The 16,237-nt window shown below is 36.6% G+C and overlaps 1 protein-coding gene across 1 annotated transcript in view; it reads right to left on the reverse strand.

Annotated features, from left to right (window-relative positions):
* The window catches only part of KPNA1 (karyopherin subunit alpha 1), a 69,457-nt gene that overhangs the window by 35,988 nt on the left and 17,232 nt on the right, over window positions 1-16,237 (reverse strand). Inside the window, exon 2 of the mRNA XM_025875159.2 lies at window positions 12,005-12,138. Coding sequence (XP_025730944.1) covers window positions 12,005-12,133 — 129 coding nt within the window. The 5' untranslated portion in view covers window positions 12,134-12,138. The remainder of the gene's footprint in view (window positions 1-12,004; window positions 12,139-16,237) is intronic.

Genomic DNA, 16,237 nt, shown 5'->3' on the forward strand with positions numbered 1-16,237 from the left:
ATTGTTTCCTTTGCTGTGCAGAAGCTTTTTATCTTATGAAGTCCCAATACTTCATGTTTGCTTTTATGGGGAATTCCCTTGCCTCCAGAGACATGTCTAGTAAGAAGTTGCTACAACCGAGGTCAAAGAGGTTGCTGCCCATGTTCTCCTTTAGGATTCTGATGCCTGTCTCACATTTAGGTCTTTCTTCCATTTTGAATTTATTTTTGGGTATAGGGTAAGAAAGTGGTCCATTTTCATTCTTTTTGCATGCTGCTCTCCAGTTTTCCTAACACCATTTGTTGAAAAGACTTTTTTCCATTAGATATTCTCCCCTGCTTTGAAGAAGATTAGTTGACCATATGGTTGTGGGTCCATTTCTGGGTTTTCTATTCTGTTCCATTGATCTATGTGTCTGTTATTGTGCCAGTACCATACTATCTTGATCACTACAGCTTTGTAATATAACTTGGAAGTCCAGAATTCTGATGCCTCCAGCTTTGCTTTTCTTTTTTAGGATTGCTTTGGGTATTCAGGGTCTTCTCTGGTTCCCTACAAATTTTAGGATTGACTGTTCTACCTCTGTGAAAAATGCTGGTGGTATTTTGATAGAGATTGCATTAAATGTGTAGATTGCTTTGGATAGTATAGACATTTTAACAGTATTTGTTCTTCTAATCCATGAGCATAGACTGTCATTCCGTTTCTTTGTGTCTTCCTCAATTTCTTTCAAAACTGTTCTATAGTTTTCAGAGTACAGATCTTTTACCTCTTTGGTTAGATTTATCCCTAGGTATCTTATGGTTTTTGGTGCAATTGTAAATGGGATCGATTCCTTGATTTCTTTCTGCTGCTGCATTGTTGGTATATAGAAACACCCACATGGGGCGCCTGGGTGGCTCAGTCCTTAAGCATTTGGCTAGGGTCATGATCCCAGCGGCCTGGGATCGAGTCCCATGTCAGGCTCCCTGCTCAGCAGGAAGCCTGCTTCTCCCTCTCACTCCCCCTGCTTGTGTTCCCTCTCTCGCTGTGTCTGTCTCTGTCAAATAAATAAAATCTTAAAAAGAAAGAAAGAAACGTCAACAGATTTCTGTATGTTGGATTTTGTATCCTGCAACTTTACTGAATTTGTGTATCAGTTCTAGCCATTTTTTGGTGGAGTCTTTTGGGTTTTCCAGAGCATCATGTTGTCTGCAAAGAGTGAAAGTCTGACTTCTTCCTTGCCAATTTGGAGGTCTTTTATTTCTTTTTGTTGTCTGACTGCTGAGGCTAGGACTTCCAGTCCTTTGTTAAATAACATGAAAATGAACATCCCAGGTCTCATGCTTGACCGTAGAGGAAAAGCTCTCAGTTTTTCCCCATTGAGGATGATATTAGCTGTGGGTCTTCTGTTTATGGCCCTCCGTATATGATGTTGAGGTATGTTCCTTCTACCCCTACTTTGTTGAGGGTTTTTATCAAGAATGGTTGTGTACTTTGTCAAATGCTTTTTCTGAATCTATTGAGAGAGTCATATAGTTCTTACCCTTTCTTTTATTAATATTGTGTATTACACATTGATTGATTTGTGAATATTGAACCACCCTTGCAGCCCAGGGACAAATCCCACTTGATTGTGGTGAATGATTCTTTTAATGTACTGTTGGATTTGATTTGCTAGTATTTTGTTGAGGATATCTGCATCCATGTTCACCATGATATTGGCCTGTAACTGTCTTTTTTAAGTGGGGTCTTTGTCTGGTTTTGAAGTCAAGGTAATGCTGTCCTCGAAGAAGGAATCTATTCTTTAAATGTTTGGTAAAATTCCCCTGGGAAGCCATCTGGCCCTGGACTTTTGTTTCTGGGAGATTTTTGATTACTGATTCAATTGCTTTGCTGGTTATTAGTCTGTCAAGTTTTCTATTTCCTCCTGTTTGTTTTGGTAGCTTATATGTTTCTAGGAATTTACTCATTTCTTCCAGATTGCCTAACTTGTTGGCATATAATTTTTCATAATATTCTCTTATAACTGTTTGTATTTCTGTCGTGTTAGTTGTGATCTCCTCTCTCATTCGTGACCTTATTTTGGTCCTCTTTTCTTTTGGGTAAGTCTGGCTAGGGGTTTATCAGTTTTATTAATTTTTTCAAAGAACCAGCTCCTGGTTTCATTGATCTCTTCTACTATTTTGTTTGTTTCTGTATCATTTATTTCTGCTCTAATCTTTATTATTTCCCTTCTTCTGCTGGCTGTAAGCTTCACTTCTTGTTCTTTTCCTAGCTCCTCTAGGTGAAAGGTTAGGTTGTGTACTTGAGATTTTTCTTGCTTGTGGTAGGCCTGTATTGCTATATCATTCCCTCTTATGACCCCTTTTACAGCATCCCAAAGGTTTTGGACTGTCATGTTTTCCTTTTCATTTGTTTCCATGTAGTTTTAATTTCTTAAGTTCCTGGTTGACCCATTCATTCTTTAGTAGGATGTTCTTTAACCTCCATGTATTTGTGGTCTTTCCAATTTTTTCTAGTGGTTGACTCAAGTTTCATAGCATTGCCGTCGGAAAATATTCATGGTATGATCTCAATCTTTTTACACTTGTTGAGGCCTGACTGGTGACCTAGTATGTGATCTCTTCTGGATAATGTCCCATGTGCACTATAAAAGAATGTGTACTATGCTGCTTTTGGATGAAATGTTCTGAATATATCTGTTAAGTCCATCTGGTCCAGTGTGTCAATCAAAGCCATTCTTTGTTTCCTTATTGATTTTCTGCTTCAATGATCTGTCCTTTAATGTAAGTGGGGTGTTAAAGTCCCCTACTATTACTGTATAATTATCAATGAGTTCTTTTGTGTTTGTTACTGTTTTATATATTTGGGTGCTCCCACGTTGGGGGCATAAATATTTACAATTATTAGACCTTCCTGTTGGATAGACACCTTTATTATGATATAGTGCCCCCCTTCATTCTTGTTACAGTCTTGTTTTAAAATCTAGTTTGTCTGATATAAGTATTGCTATTTCAGCTTTCTTCTGACATCCATTTGCATGATAAATGGTTCTCCATCCTCTCACTTTCAATCTGCAGGTGTCTTTAGGTCTCAAATCAGTCTCTTATAGGCAGCATATAGATGGGTCTTGTTTTTTTTTATCCACTCTGACACCCTATGTCTTTTAATTGGTGCATTTAGTCCACTTACATTCAGAGTAATTACTGATAGATATGAACTTAGTGCCATTTTATTACCGTTTTGTCATTGTTTCTGGACATTTTCTCTGTTCCTTTCTAATCTTTGTTGATTTTGGTCTTTCTTTCCCAGAGTCCCCTTTAATATTTCTTGCAGGGCTGGTTTAGTGGTCATGAACTACTTTAGTTTTTGTTTGCCTGGGAAACTCTTTTTATCTCTTCTTTTACTCTGAATGACAACCTTGCTGAATAACGTATTCTTGGCTGATTTTCTCATTCGGCATGTTGAATTTATCATTCCACTCCCTTCTTGCCTGCCAAGTTTCTGAGGAGAGATCTGCTGCTAACCTTATTTGTCTTCCCTTGTAAGTTAGGGACTTCTTTTGTCTTACTGCTTTTAGGATTTTTTTCCCCCCTTATCTCTGTATTTTGCAAATTTAACTACAATATGTCTTGGCATTGCCCTGCTTTTGTTGATTTTGATGGGAGTTGTCTGTGCCTCCTGGATTTAGATGTCTGTTTCCACATTAGGGAAGTTTTCAGCTATAATTTCCTCAAATAAACCTTCTGCCCCCCTTTCCCTCTCTTCTTCTAGGACTCTATGATACAAACGTTATTACACTTTATAGAATCACTGAGTTGCCTAAATCTACATTCGTGATCTAATATTTTTCTTTCCCTCTTCCTTTCAACTTCATTAATTTCCATAATCTTCTATATCACTTATTCATTCCTCTGCTTCTTCCATCCTTGTGATCATTACATCCAGTTGGCTTCAAATCTCAGTTACTGCATTTTTCATTTCAGCCTGACTAGTGTTTTTGGTCTTCTATCTCTGCAGTAATGGACTTCCTAGTGTCTTCTATGCTTTTCTCAAGCCCAGCTAATACCCTTATGATTGTTGACTTAAATTCTGGATCAGGCATATTATTTATATCTGTTTTGATTAGATCCCTGGCCATGACCTTTTCTTGTTCTTTCTTTTGGGATAAACTCCTGTCTTGGCATTTTGCGTAGGTCTTTGTCTTCCTCTGTGTGTTAGGAAAGCCTGTTATGTTTCCTGCTCCTGACAGTAATGACTTTATGGAAAAGAGGTCATATACTGTCCAGAGCCTGGTACTTTAGAAGTGTCTCTGGTGCATGCTGTATGCATTCAGGTGCTGTGTTTTGGCTGCTCTGTCCCTCAGGTCAGTCCTCTGCAGAGCTTCTCCCTGCCTGCAGTGGGGAGTGTTTGGACCTTGGTCAGAGTGTGGTGAGTTTTAACTAGATGTGCTCTGGTCTGCTTGCTAAAGACACTTGATGCTACTTCCACTAGAGCTGAAGCTTTGCAGAACTCTATGGTCAGTAGACATGGTGCATGTGGGGGTTTGTGCTGGTCTTCTGGAGGAGGGGCCTGCTGCTCTGGTTCTCTAGCACAAATGCCCTAGTAAAACAAAATCTACAGAGCACAGAAGGCAGGGCTTGGTGTAAGCAGTTCAGGCCACTATTGACGCTGTGCTGCTTACTGAAGTTAGTTTATGCTAAGGGGGGGAGGGGAGGAAAATGTTATCAGCCAGCTCCCTAGTCCCTGGAGAGTTTGCACGCACTACTGTCCAGGAAGCCCTCCCAGAAGAGTAAACAATCTCCCCTCGTGTGTCCTAGGCATCCCTCAGCTCGCTGCCTTCACCCTGTCTGTGTCCCAGCCATCTGCCTGCCCGGTAGTGCAGTGCACCTTGGGGTCTATCCCAAGTAGGTGTGCTGAGTTTTAAAACTCCAAACTTTAGGGACCTGGCATGGCATGGGCCTGTGCTGGTCTTCTGGGGGAGGGTCTCACTACACTGGGACTGATGCAGGGGTCCTTTGTCCCAGAAGGGTAGTCACCCCAAAGTGCAGGGGTGTGGAGTTTGAAGTAAAGCACAGCAAAAAACCAGTGTCCAAGTTAGCCACCCTCGGCAGGTGTCTCTGCATCTATGCTGAGGGGCGGAGGAAGGAAATGGTGCCCACTAACTCTTTTGTCCCTGTCACCTCTCCCAGATGTGCTCCAAGCTGGGGGAACAGTCTCTCCCAGTGAGTCCCAGGGGATTCTAAATATTAACAATGAACAATCGAAAACTAAAATTCAAAAGATACCATCTGCAAGAGCATCAAAACTATACTATACTTAGGGGAAAATCTGATAAAGAAACTACAAATCAGGGTGCCTGGGTGGCACAATCAGTTAAGTGTCTGACTCTTGGTTTTGGCTCAGGTCCTGATCTCAGTGTCATGAGATTGAGCACCATGTCAGGCTCCACACTCAGCAAAGAGTCTGCTTGAGATTCTCTCTCTCCCTCTGCGTCTCCTGCTTGTGCTCTCTTTTTCTCTCTCTCAAATAAATAAATAAATCTTTAAAAAAAAAAGCAAACCTACAAATCCCTGAGAGATATTATAGATCTAAATAAATGGAGATGTGGTACTTATGAGTCAGAAGACTCATTGTTATGATTATCAGTTCTCCCCAAGCTGATCTACAGATCTGACACAATCACAATCAAATCCTCAGAGCAGGCTTTTGTGCACAAATTGACAAGCTGATTCTAAAGTTCATATAAAAATGCAAAGGATCTGTAACAGCCAGAACAATCTGTGGAAAGAAGAACAAGGTTAGAGGGCTAGTAATATGATTTCAAGACTTTTTATAAAAGCTACAGTAATCAAGACAGTGTGGTATATAAGACAAATAAACAAACCAATGGAACAGAAGTTCAGAAACCAGACCCACACAGAAATAGTCAATTGAATGTAAAAGGGTGTAAGGCAATTCAGTGAGGAGAAACAATCGTTTCAATAAATGACATCTGAATAAATGGAAAGCCATATGTAAAAAAATGGGGGAAAAAAAAGAGGGGGAAGCCCTTACCTCACATGATATACAAAAATTAAATGCAAATAATCATAGACCTACATTTAAACTTTAACAATAAAACTTCTTAAAACAGGAGAAAATATTCAGTGACCTTGGCTTTGATGAAGATTCTTAGATTTGACACACAAAGCACAATCCATAAAAGAAAAAAACTGATACATGGAATTCCAAAATTGAAAGCTTTTGCTGTTCAAACAGCACTTCTGAAAATGAAAAGGCAAGCCACTGACTGGGAGAAAATATTTAAAAAGCATATCCAACAAAAGACTTGCATCCAGAAACAACTCAATTAAGAAACTAAACAGACTTCACTAAAGTAGATATACAGATGGCAAATAAGCACATGAAAAGAAAAGATGCTCTCAACTTCAGTAATTAGGGAAGTGCAAAATAAAACCATAATGGCATACTACAAGGCACACCTTAGACTAGATAAAATTAGAAGGACTGACCATACCAAATGCTCACAAGGAGATGGAGCAAATGAAAGGCTCATACACCGCAGATGTGAAGATAAAGTAATACAAGCCATTTTAACAAACAGTTGACAGCCTCCTAAGTACACACCTACTATACAACCCAGCCATTCTCCTAGATATCTATTCCAGAGAAATGGAAATATATGTCCATACAAAGAGCTGTCCATCAATGTTCACAGCAGCTTTATTTATAATCACCAAAAACTGGAAACAATCCAAACTGCCATCAACAGGTGAATGGATAAACCAATTGTGGTTTTATTTTTACAACAGATTGCTACTCAACAATAAAATGAATGAACTACTGATACACACAACATGAATGAATCTCAAAATGATTAAGCTGACTGACAGAAGCCAGACAAAATAGAATATATATTGTATCAGTCATTTACACAAAGTAATCAGTGGTGATTGAAAACAGATTAGAAGTTGTCTAGAGATAGGTGAGGGGTGGGGAAAAGGTACCACAAAGGTATACCAGGAAAATTCTGAGAGCAATAAATATGTTCACTATCTTAATTATGGTGATGATACATATGTCAGAATTTAACAAACTGTATACTCTACTGTATGTCAACTATACAGTCATAAAGTTTAAAAACATAGAAAAAATAATAGCTGAAATAACCTGTAATACATCTATTTTAACACTATGAATTCCTAATAATATTAAAATACACAAATTCCTATTCCCTCTGGAGGATGCTAAGAAACCAACTCATTACTTTGAAAATGAAAAAGTGGAGAAATTCAAGTATTTCTTTTTCCTATGTGATTACTAATTAAGAAAAACTAAAAACTGCAGTTTGATCAACCTCTTGGATCTTGCTTTTATGATTTGTTAGGGAGGTCTGGAGCAGAAATAAGTCTATGGCTGATTAATCTCCACTACTGAGGTAAGAATCTCCTGAATACTCTATCTAATGTCCTGTGAAAGATGAGTTTTTCCAGTCTGGCTAGAGGAACAGGGACTATTCTCAGCACTGTGCAAGGGCCAGGCACTATTCCCTCTAATCTTTGTGGATGATAGTTTCTCTAGCCTTGAGAGCAGTCTCCCCAAGCACATCTGATGGTCAGTACTCTGCTGAATATGCAAAGAAACACTCTGAAGATCTCCAGCCTTCTTTCTCTATACACATGTCTCTCCCTTTTGGTATTCCCTCCTATGAATGGATGACTTGATCTCCTCCGACTCTCAGCTCTGGCTCCTCAACTCAGGAAGGCTGTGGTCTTTAGTTCCCTTTCCCCGTGCTGCAACTTGGAAACTCTCTTGGGCAGTAAGCTGAAGCAACCATAGGGCTCGTCTCATTGGTTTCCTATCTCTAGAGATCACTGTCCTGCACTGGTTAATGTCTGGTGTCTTGAACTACTGTTTCATGTATTTTGTCTCTTTATCCTTGGTTTGTTTCAGGGAGTAGGGTAAATCTGAGCCCTGCTATTCCACTTTGGCTGGAAGCAGAAGTCTTCAAAGTGCCCTTTCTAATACTCAAACTATCCCACTTACAACTCATGGGAGCCTGTTCAAGCTATCTCCTGAGTCTTTTCAACACAAGTTTTGATGGTCTTAAATTTCCTTGCTCTATGTTATGAAAAAATACTACACATTCACCTTGAATATTCCCTATCTCTAAACGAGATTCAGGTGTTTTTTCCAAGAAGCCTTGGTCCCTTGAGAGAAAAATTCTCTAACGACCACAATCTCAGGGTGCTAGAGGTGCTCACTGATACAAGGTATCACTATTTCTAAGCCTTTCTAGGACAGAACTGGGTTTTGTGTGTGTATGTGTGTTTTAAGAAAATACATCATGAATCCCTACTGATATTACCTATTCAAATTTATATAACTTCTTTGATTTTATATTTCTATTCTTTCTTAACCTAAAAAAATCCAGGTCCCTAATATTAACATAGTTATTTGCTATATCCATATACAAATATACACGGTTTCAGGGACAATCCTATATGATTACTAAAGCAGTTGAAGATTTGTTTGTACTTCTTTTTGTCCTTAAAATACAGCCCAATAGAGAAAATTAATCATTTTGCCATGTTTTAAAGTGTATTAAAGTGATTTCCTCTCTGTGTGGTTTAGCCACAAGCATGACACACAGAGCCATTTAATTCCTCTTGTTTATTTTTAAGGATTTCTTCCTTCATTATGATTTCTTTTTGTTTCACAATTACTTAAAACATTTACCTGACTCCAAAATCACACCTAATAAGTAAAATTACATCCCTTGGTATTGCAAAATTCACATCCACAAGTAGTGGTCTTTAATATGGAATGGCAGGATACTGTTATGATCTTTAATACAACTTATTGACCAACAAGTAAAATTTGAAATTGAAAATACCATACCATTTACATTACAAGGATGATGACAAGGTAAGACATGAGAAATTCCAAGCAGAGGGAAGTCCTAAAACTACAGCTATACAGCTAGAACACAGGATAAACAATTCTGACTGGCGCAGGAGGACAAAAAATATAGGGTGAAGGTCTCCAGCAGAAAAAATATGGAACTGAAAAATTATCTGAGAAGTTTAACCACAGAGAAAATCAGATAAAAATAATTTAAAAGAGCTGTAGAAGAGAATGAAAAGACAGTCAGGAATACGAAGCCAAGCAGGTACAAAATCAGACAATTAACTCCAGGAAAAACAAAGTATAAAGGAAATGTAATCACGGTATACTATTCAGTTCAGCAATAAATAATACGTACTGTAGTATACTATACTGAGAATGATAGTTATACGCAAGGGAAAAGTAGTGTAAGAGCTTAAATCTTCACCTACCATAACAGAACACTAATAGGTAATATTTTAAATTGATAAACAAATAGTCAAGAGGATTGAAAGTGGTTTACTTGGGAATGAAACCAGGAACATTGGTGGTTTGGTTTCAAGTACTGTAGTACTACTTAACTTTTTCAACTGTGCATGTCTTACTCAGAGAAAAATAGGTTTTTAAAAAAGAAAAAACTGGGTGGCTCAGCCGGTTAAACGGCTGCCTTCGGCTCGGGTCATAATCTCGGGGTCCTGGGATCAAGCCCCATGTCTGGCTCCCTGCTCATCAGGGAGTCTGCTTCTCCCTCTCCCTCTGCTTGTCCTCTCTCTAATAAATACATCTTTAAAAAAACAATAAAAAGGAAAAAAGAAAAAACTGCCAAAACAATCATGATCTCTACACCTTAACTACAGATTACATGTTGACTGAACTTGTCAACCAAGTTAATCAACGGGAAAAACTGCCCGTCCACAAGTTTATCAACTTGCTCACTTCACAAGATATTTCTTATAACTAAAAACATCAAGCAAACCTCCGTTCTTCATCATGATGGGTTTTATGAACTTTTCAGCAGCACTAGGTTACCTATTCACTCTGAATTAACAAGAGTCTGCTTAATTCAAATTTTCAAGTACTGGCTCAATCAGAATGACACCAACTGGTAAAATTTTTTGCCAAAAATAAATTTTAAATTGGTCTGTAAGTGCCAAATGGATAGAGGTCATTCATAAAGTGCTGCCTAGATATAACAAAAATTAAATGTCAGTCTGATAAAAGGATAGCCCTCAAAGATGCAGTTAGTTATCTTTTGTGCACCTGGCAACATCAACTACTGTGGTACCCTCACACCTAGCTCTTCAGCTGGCGTAAACCTGTGACCGTGGAAAGATAAATTGTACCAAAATGAATCTATCTTTTACTAATATTTACTATTTTACAAATTAGGCATGAAATAAATACTGTTATGATATAAAGAAGCCTGACTGGTTTTACCAGTTCTCCCTTCATAATACAGCACATATGAAATAAAAAAATTAAGATTTTAAATAGGGCAATATTCTAAAAACTTACCATAGAAACTTATTAAAGCCAGAACACAATTTTAGATCTCATACAATGAACATGATAGAATGTCAACTACAAATATTTTTAGTCCAATACATGGGGCCATACTTGCCAGTTGATATATTACGGATAAGAGCATTTGTCTTCAGGCAGGTAAGTGAATACGAGAAATTTATTTTATTTATATAAACTTTACAATGAAGTCTAATTACATGACATCACCCATCACAAAGAAGAGAATAAAATGAACACTGTTAATGGCAGAGGATCATTATTACATCTTCAAATGGCTTTATGCCAAATATGATGCAGAAGCTGGTGGTTATATTCAGACCTATACTTGGGCTCATGTGTATATATTCATGTATTCACCTTCACATATAATATAAATATGTAACAATGTTGTTATAATTTCTGGAATTTACCTCCAAAATAGAAGCTAATACAAAAATTCATTCAAAGAAAAGCTTCCACTTCAAGTAAGACAGATGAATAAAGAGGTAACAAGAAACCCAAAGAAACTCATCCTTTTATGAATAAGTGATAACTCTTTAATTTACTGCACTTAATATAAACTCTATTATAATATTATAAACTCTCTTTGCCCAAAAAATAATAGTAATAATGACAGTGTTTGATTCAAACATCTACAGCCCTAACAAAAAAACACTGAGGTGGTAATTTACTCTTGGACTTTAACTAACTGAATTCTCCAGTGCAGCGTTACTCAAAAGAACGGTGTAATTTGAGACCAGCTCACTGTAACTGCAAAATAGTTATGAGATTACCTTATTTCTCAGGTATGAAAGATTCTGACTCATTCGTCTTTTATGGAGCTTTTGTAGCATGGGGATCAAATGGTCCTTCCAAGCTCAAAAGTGTCTCATTAGCACACCCAGACAAAAAAAATCACCTAAGTGTCTTTAAATTTCTTTGCCATAAAGGATATACCATTCATTCTAGGCATTTTTAGAGGAAGGTAAGGTAAGAGTGAGTCCCAAATTCTCCTGTGGATGTTTATAGACTTTCTCAGGTTAAAAATGACCAAAAGTAAAAAAAAAAAAAAAAGAAAAGAAAAAAGATCAAAAATCAATGTCCTAATGAATCATACAGAATTAATTTAGGGGTGAAAAGACATATTCCTTGAGATTTTTGCTTTAAAATACTACATAATAAAGAAATGTAAAGATAGACATGAAGCAAGTATGGCAAATTACTGACAATTACTGAATGCAAAGGATGAGTTTATGAGGTTCACCATCTATAATTTAATTTTTATGTTTACAGATTTTCATATTAAAGATTACAATGAAAAACAGCATTTTACTGGTCACTTGAGAATTCATTAACAAACATGCACATAAAATCTTAAGCAAGTTGCAACTTCAAAAAAATAAAATACACTAAACAGGCCAAAAGATTAAACAGTGGCTGTACTGGAAACATGAGAACCTGAGAGATTTCTTTATTCTTGTATTCCGCTTTTCATCACCTCCTCTTCCCCACTCCCAAAACATGTTGATTTTATGATGGCGGAGATGTGTATTTACACACACACACAAATCTAACACAATCAAAATTAAAGTAGTTTCAGGCTTAAAATGGAAAATTAAGTTCTTTAAAATAGTAAGGGTAAAGGATTTACCTGCTCTTCTCTTTTCTGCTTTCGTAACTGCAGTCCCTCTTCCTCCCTCCTCCTGCGCATTTCATCAGGATTCAGGGACTTATTTTTGTAACTTTTCAGGCGAAAGTTCTCTTTTCCTGGGGTAGTCATGATTTCTACAAAAATGAGACAAAGGAAGAGAACAAATGAGCTTGGCTTATGGTAAAGAGCTCTTGTTATTCTAGTAGCCCAGTCTCACTGCATAAGGACACCAGAAATGGTTGCTTTAACAGCTTTATTATAGTGTACAAGTCAATAGCTTTCATATTTTCACATCTATGCACCATTACCACAGTCCATTTTTTAACATTTTCATCACCTCAAAAAGAAAGTGTGTACTATCACTCCTACTGGCTATCACTCCTATTCAGGACATTTCATATGAATAAAATCATATGCATGATCTTTTGTGCCTGGAATCTTTCACTTAGTATATTTTCAAAGTTCATCTATGTTGCAACATATATCAGTACTTTATTCTTTTATGGCTGAATAATATCCCATCATATGGATATACCCCATTATATTTTATACCTACTCATCAACTGATTGACATTTGGGTTCTTTCCACTTTTTGGCTATTATGAATAATGCTTCCATAAACATCTATGGACAAGTTCTTATACAGACATAGGTTTTCATTTTTCTTGGTGTGCCTAGGAATCGAACTGCTAGGTAACATTGTAACTCAATGTTTAATTGTTTGAGGAACTGCCAAACTATTTTTCCAAAGCGCTGTGCTATTTTACATTCCCACCAGCAGTGTACGAGGGCTGACGATTTCTCCACTATCACAATTTTTGGTGTCTGCTGTTCTTTCACATATTTATTTTCTAACTGTATATCCTCCATTTAAAAAAAAAAGTCTATTCAGATTCTTTTCCCATTTTTAAATTGTCTCTAGGAAGTCCCAATAGTTGATTTTTGTCCTTGCTTCCCTTGCCTTTGGCGATGTTTCTAGGAAGAAGTTGCTGCGACTAAGGTCGAAGAGGTTGCTGCCTGTGTTCTCTAGGATTTTGATGGATTCCTGTCTCACCTTTAGGTCTTTCATCCATTTTGAGTCTATTTTTGTGTGTGGTGTAAGGATATGGTCCAGTTTCATTCTTCTGCATGTGGCTGTCCAATTTTCCCACACTATTTGTTTAAATAGTCTTTTTTTATTAAGTTGTAAGAATTCTTTATATATTCTAGACAGAAGTCCCTTATCAGAGTGGTGTTTAAGTGGCTCAGTTGGTTGAGCATCCGACTCTTGGTTTCAGCTCAGGTTGTGATCTCAGGGTCACGTAATCAAGCCCTGCTCGGGCTCCCTGCTCAGCGCAGAGTTTGCTTCCCCTTGCCCTCCAGCATGCTCTCTCTCTAAAAAAAAATGAACCTCTTAAAAAAAAAAGTCCCTTATCAGAGATACAGTTTTTAAATATTTTCTTTCACTCTATAGGTTTTCTTTATGCTTTCTTAATGGTGTCCTCTGAAACACAAAAGTTTTTAATTTTGATGAAGTCCAAATTAATCTTTTTGTTGTTGTTGTTGTTGCTCATGCTTTTAGAGTCATACTTAGGGATTCTTAATCCTAAGTTTCCTTCTAAGAGTTTTAAAGTTTTAGCTCTTACATTTAGGTCTGTCATCTACTTTGAGTTATTATTCATGGTATGAGGTAAGGGTCCAACTACATTTCACATATGGCTACCCATTCGTTCCAGGCACCATTTCTCCATCGAATGGTCCTAACACCCTTGTTGAAAGACAAATAAACCACATCTATATGGCTTTATTTCTCAACTCAATTATATTCTATTGATTTCTATGTATATCCTTGTGCTGATTCCACACAATCTTGACTACCATTTTTGTAGTAAGTTTTGAAATCAGGAAGTATAAGTCCTCCTATCTTATCCTTTTTCAAGACTGTTTTGGCTCTTCCAGACACCCTGCAATTCCGTATGATTTTTAGGATCAGTTTGTCAATTTCTACAAAAGAAGTCAGCTGGGATTCTGATATAGACTACATTGAATCTGTAGGTCAATATGGGGAGTACTGCCATCTTAATGTTAAATCTTCCAATCCACAGACAGGATATTTTTCTCTTAGATCTTCTCTAGTTTCTTTCAACAATATTTTGTAGTTTCCAGTGTTTTATACTTCTTTTGTTAAATTTATTCCTAATTTTTTTTGATGCTATTATAAATGGAATTTTTTTCTTAATCTCACTTTTGGATTGTTCACAACAAATCTATAAAAACAATTAATTTTTGTATACTGATTTTGTATTGTGCAACTTTGCTAAACTTGTTATTAGTACTAATATTTTTTTAGTGGATTTTCTAAGTCATTTCATACAAAATCATATCATCTATAAGAGACAGTTTTGTTTCTTTCTTTCCAATCTTGAGGATTTTGTGTATTTTTCTTTCTTTTCCTTTTTTTTTTTCAAAATTGCCATAGCTAGAACCTCTAATATAATGTCAAATAGAAATGGAGAAAGCAGGCACCCCTATTTCTGATTGTAGGGGAAAAGTGTTCAGTTTTCCCCCATTAAGTATGATGTTATCTTTGAGTTTTTCATAGATGTCTTTATTCATGTTGAGGAAGTTCCCTTCTAGTCCTCATTTTTTGAGCGTTTTTATCATTTAAAGGGTGTTGGATTTTGTCAAATTTTTTTTGTGTCTATTATGAGAACAATGTGACTTTTGTTTTTTATTTCCTGATATGTTATATTAACTGGTTAGTGAACTTCACACTAACTTTGCATTTCTGGGATATTATGCCACTTGATCGTGGTATAAAATTCTCTTTATATGCTGGTGAATTAGGTTTGCTAGTATTTTGAGGATTTTTGTGTTCATCTTCCTAAGAGATAGTGGTCTGTAGTTTTCTTGGTATGTAGATGTCTTTGGTATCAGGGTAACACTAATACTAGCTTCAAAAAATAAGTTGGGAAGTGTTCTCCCTCTCAATTTTTAGGAAGAGTTAGTATTAATTCTTCTTTAAATGTCTGGTAGAATTTAGCAGTGAAGCCATACGGGCCTGTGCTTTTCTTTGTGGGTAGCTTCATGATTAATCCAATCTCTTCACTTGCTATAGGTCTATTCAGTTTGTCTATGTAAGTCAGCTTCAGCAGCCGTCTTTCTAAAAATTTTTCCATTTTAGGGGCGCCCGGGTGACTCAGTTGGTTGGGCGTCCAACTCTTGGTTTTGGTTCAGGTCTCAAGATCTCAGTGTTGTGAGATCAAATCCCGTGATGGGCTCCACACTCAGCAGGGAGTCTGCTTGAGATTCTCTTTCTCTCCCTCTCCCTAGGTCCCTCCCCCCACCATGCTCGCTCTCTTGAAAATAAATGAATAAATCTTTTAAAAAATTGTCCATTTTATCTAAGCTATGTAATTTATTGGTATGCAGTTGTTCATAGTATTCCTTTATAACCCTTTCCATTTTTGTAATCCCAGTAGTAATGTTCCCTCTCTTATTTCTGATTCAAGTAATTTAAGTCCTCTTTTTTCCTATGTCAGTCTGCCAATTTTGCTGATCTTTTCAAAGAACCAGTTTTTGGTTTCCTTAATTTTCTCTATTTTTTTTCTATTTTCTAGTTCATTAATTTCTACTCTCATCTTTATTAGTTCCCTCCGTCTGTTTTAGGTTTACTTTGCTCTTCTTTTTCCAGTGACTTAAGGTGGAAGGTTAGTTATTAATTTGAGATCTTTCTTCTTTCTTTATATAAGCATTTATTACTAAAAGTTTCCCTGTAAGCACTGCTTTAGCTGTATCCCATGTTTTCTTAAGTGTTAAATTCATTTTCATTTATCTCAAACTATTTACTGGTTTCTCTTTTCATTTCTTCTTTGACCTACTGGTTATTTAAACTGATTTTAAATCAGTTTTGAGGAAAAAGAAAAAAATATGTGGTTATATTTTCTTTGAAAATTACATAATTACCTTTACTGGTACTCTTTGTTCATATGGATTCAAATTACCATCTGGAATCACTTGCTTTCAGCTTAAAGAACTTCCTTTAGCATTCTTGCAAGGTGGGTCTGCTAGTAATAAACTCTCTCAGTTCCTGTTTATCTGGGAAAATCTTCATTTCACTATCATTTTAAAAAGACAGCTTTGCTAGATATATAGGATTTTTGGTTGACTATATTTGTCTTTGAGTACTTAGAATATACTATTACACTGCCTCTGGCCTCCATTGTTTCTGCTGAGAAGTCAGCTATTATTCTT

Source organism: Callorhinus ursinus, unplaced genomic scaffold (genome assembly GCF_003265705.2).
Source record: "Callorhinus ursinus isolate GAN/ISIS: 27379988/994484 unplaced genomic scaffold, GSC_fseal_2.0 scaffold1, whole genome shotgun sequence".
NCBI lineage: Eukaryota > Metazoa > Chordata > Mammalia > Carnivora > Otariidae > Callorhinus > Callorhinus ursinus.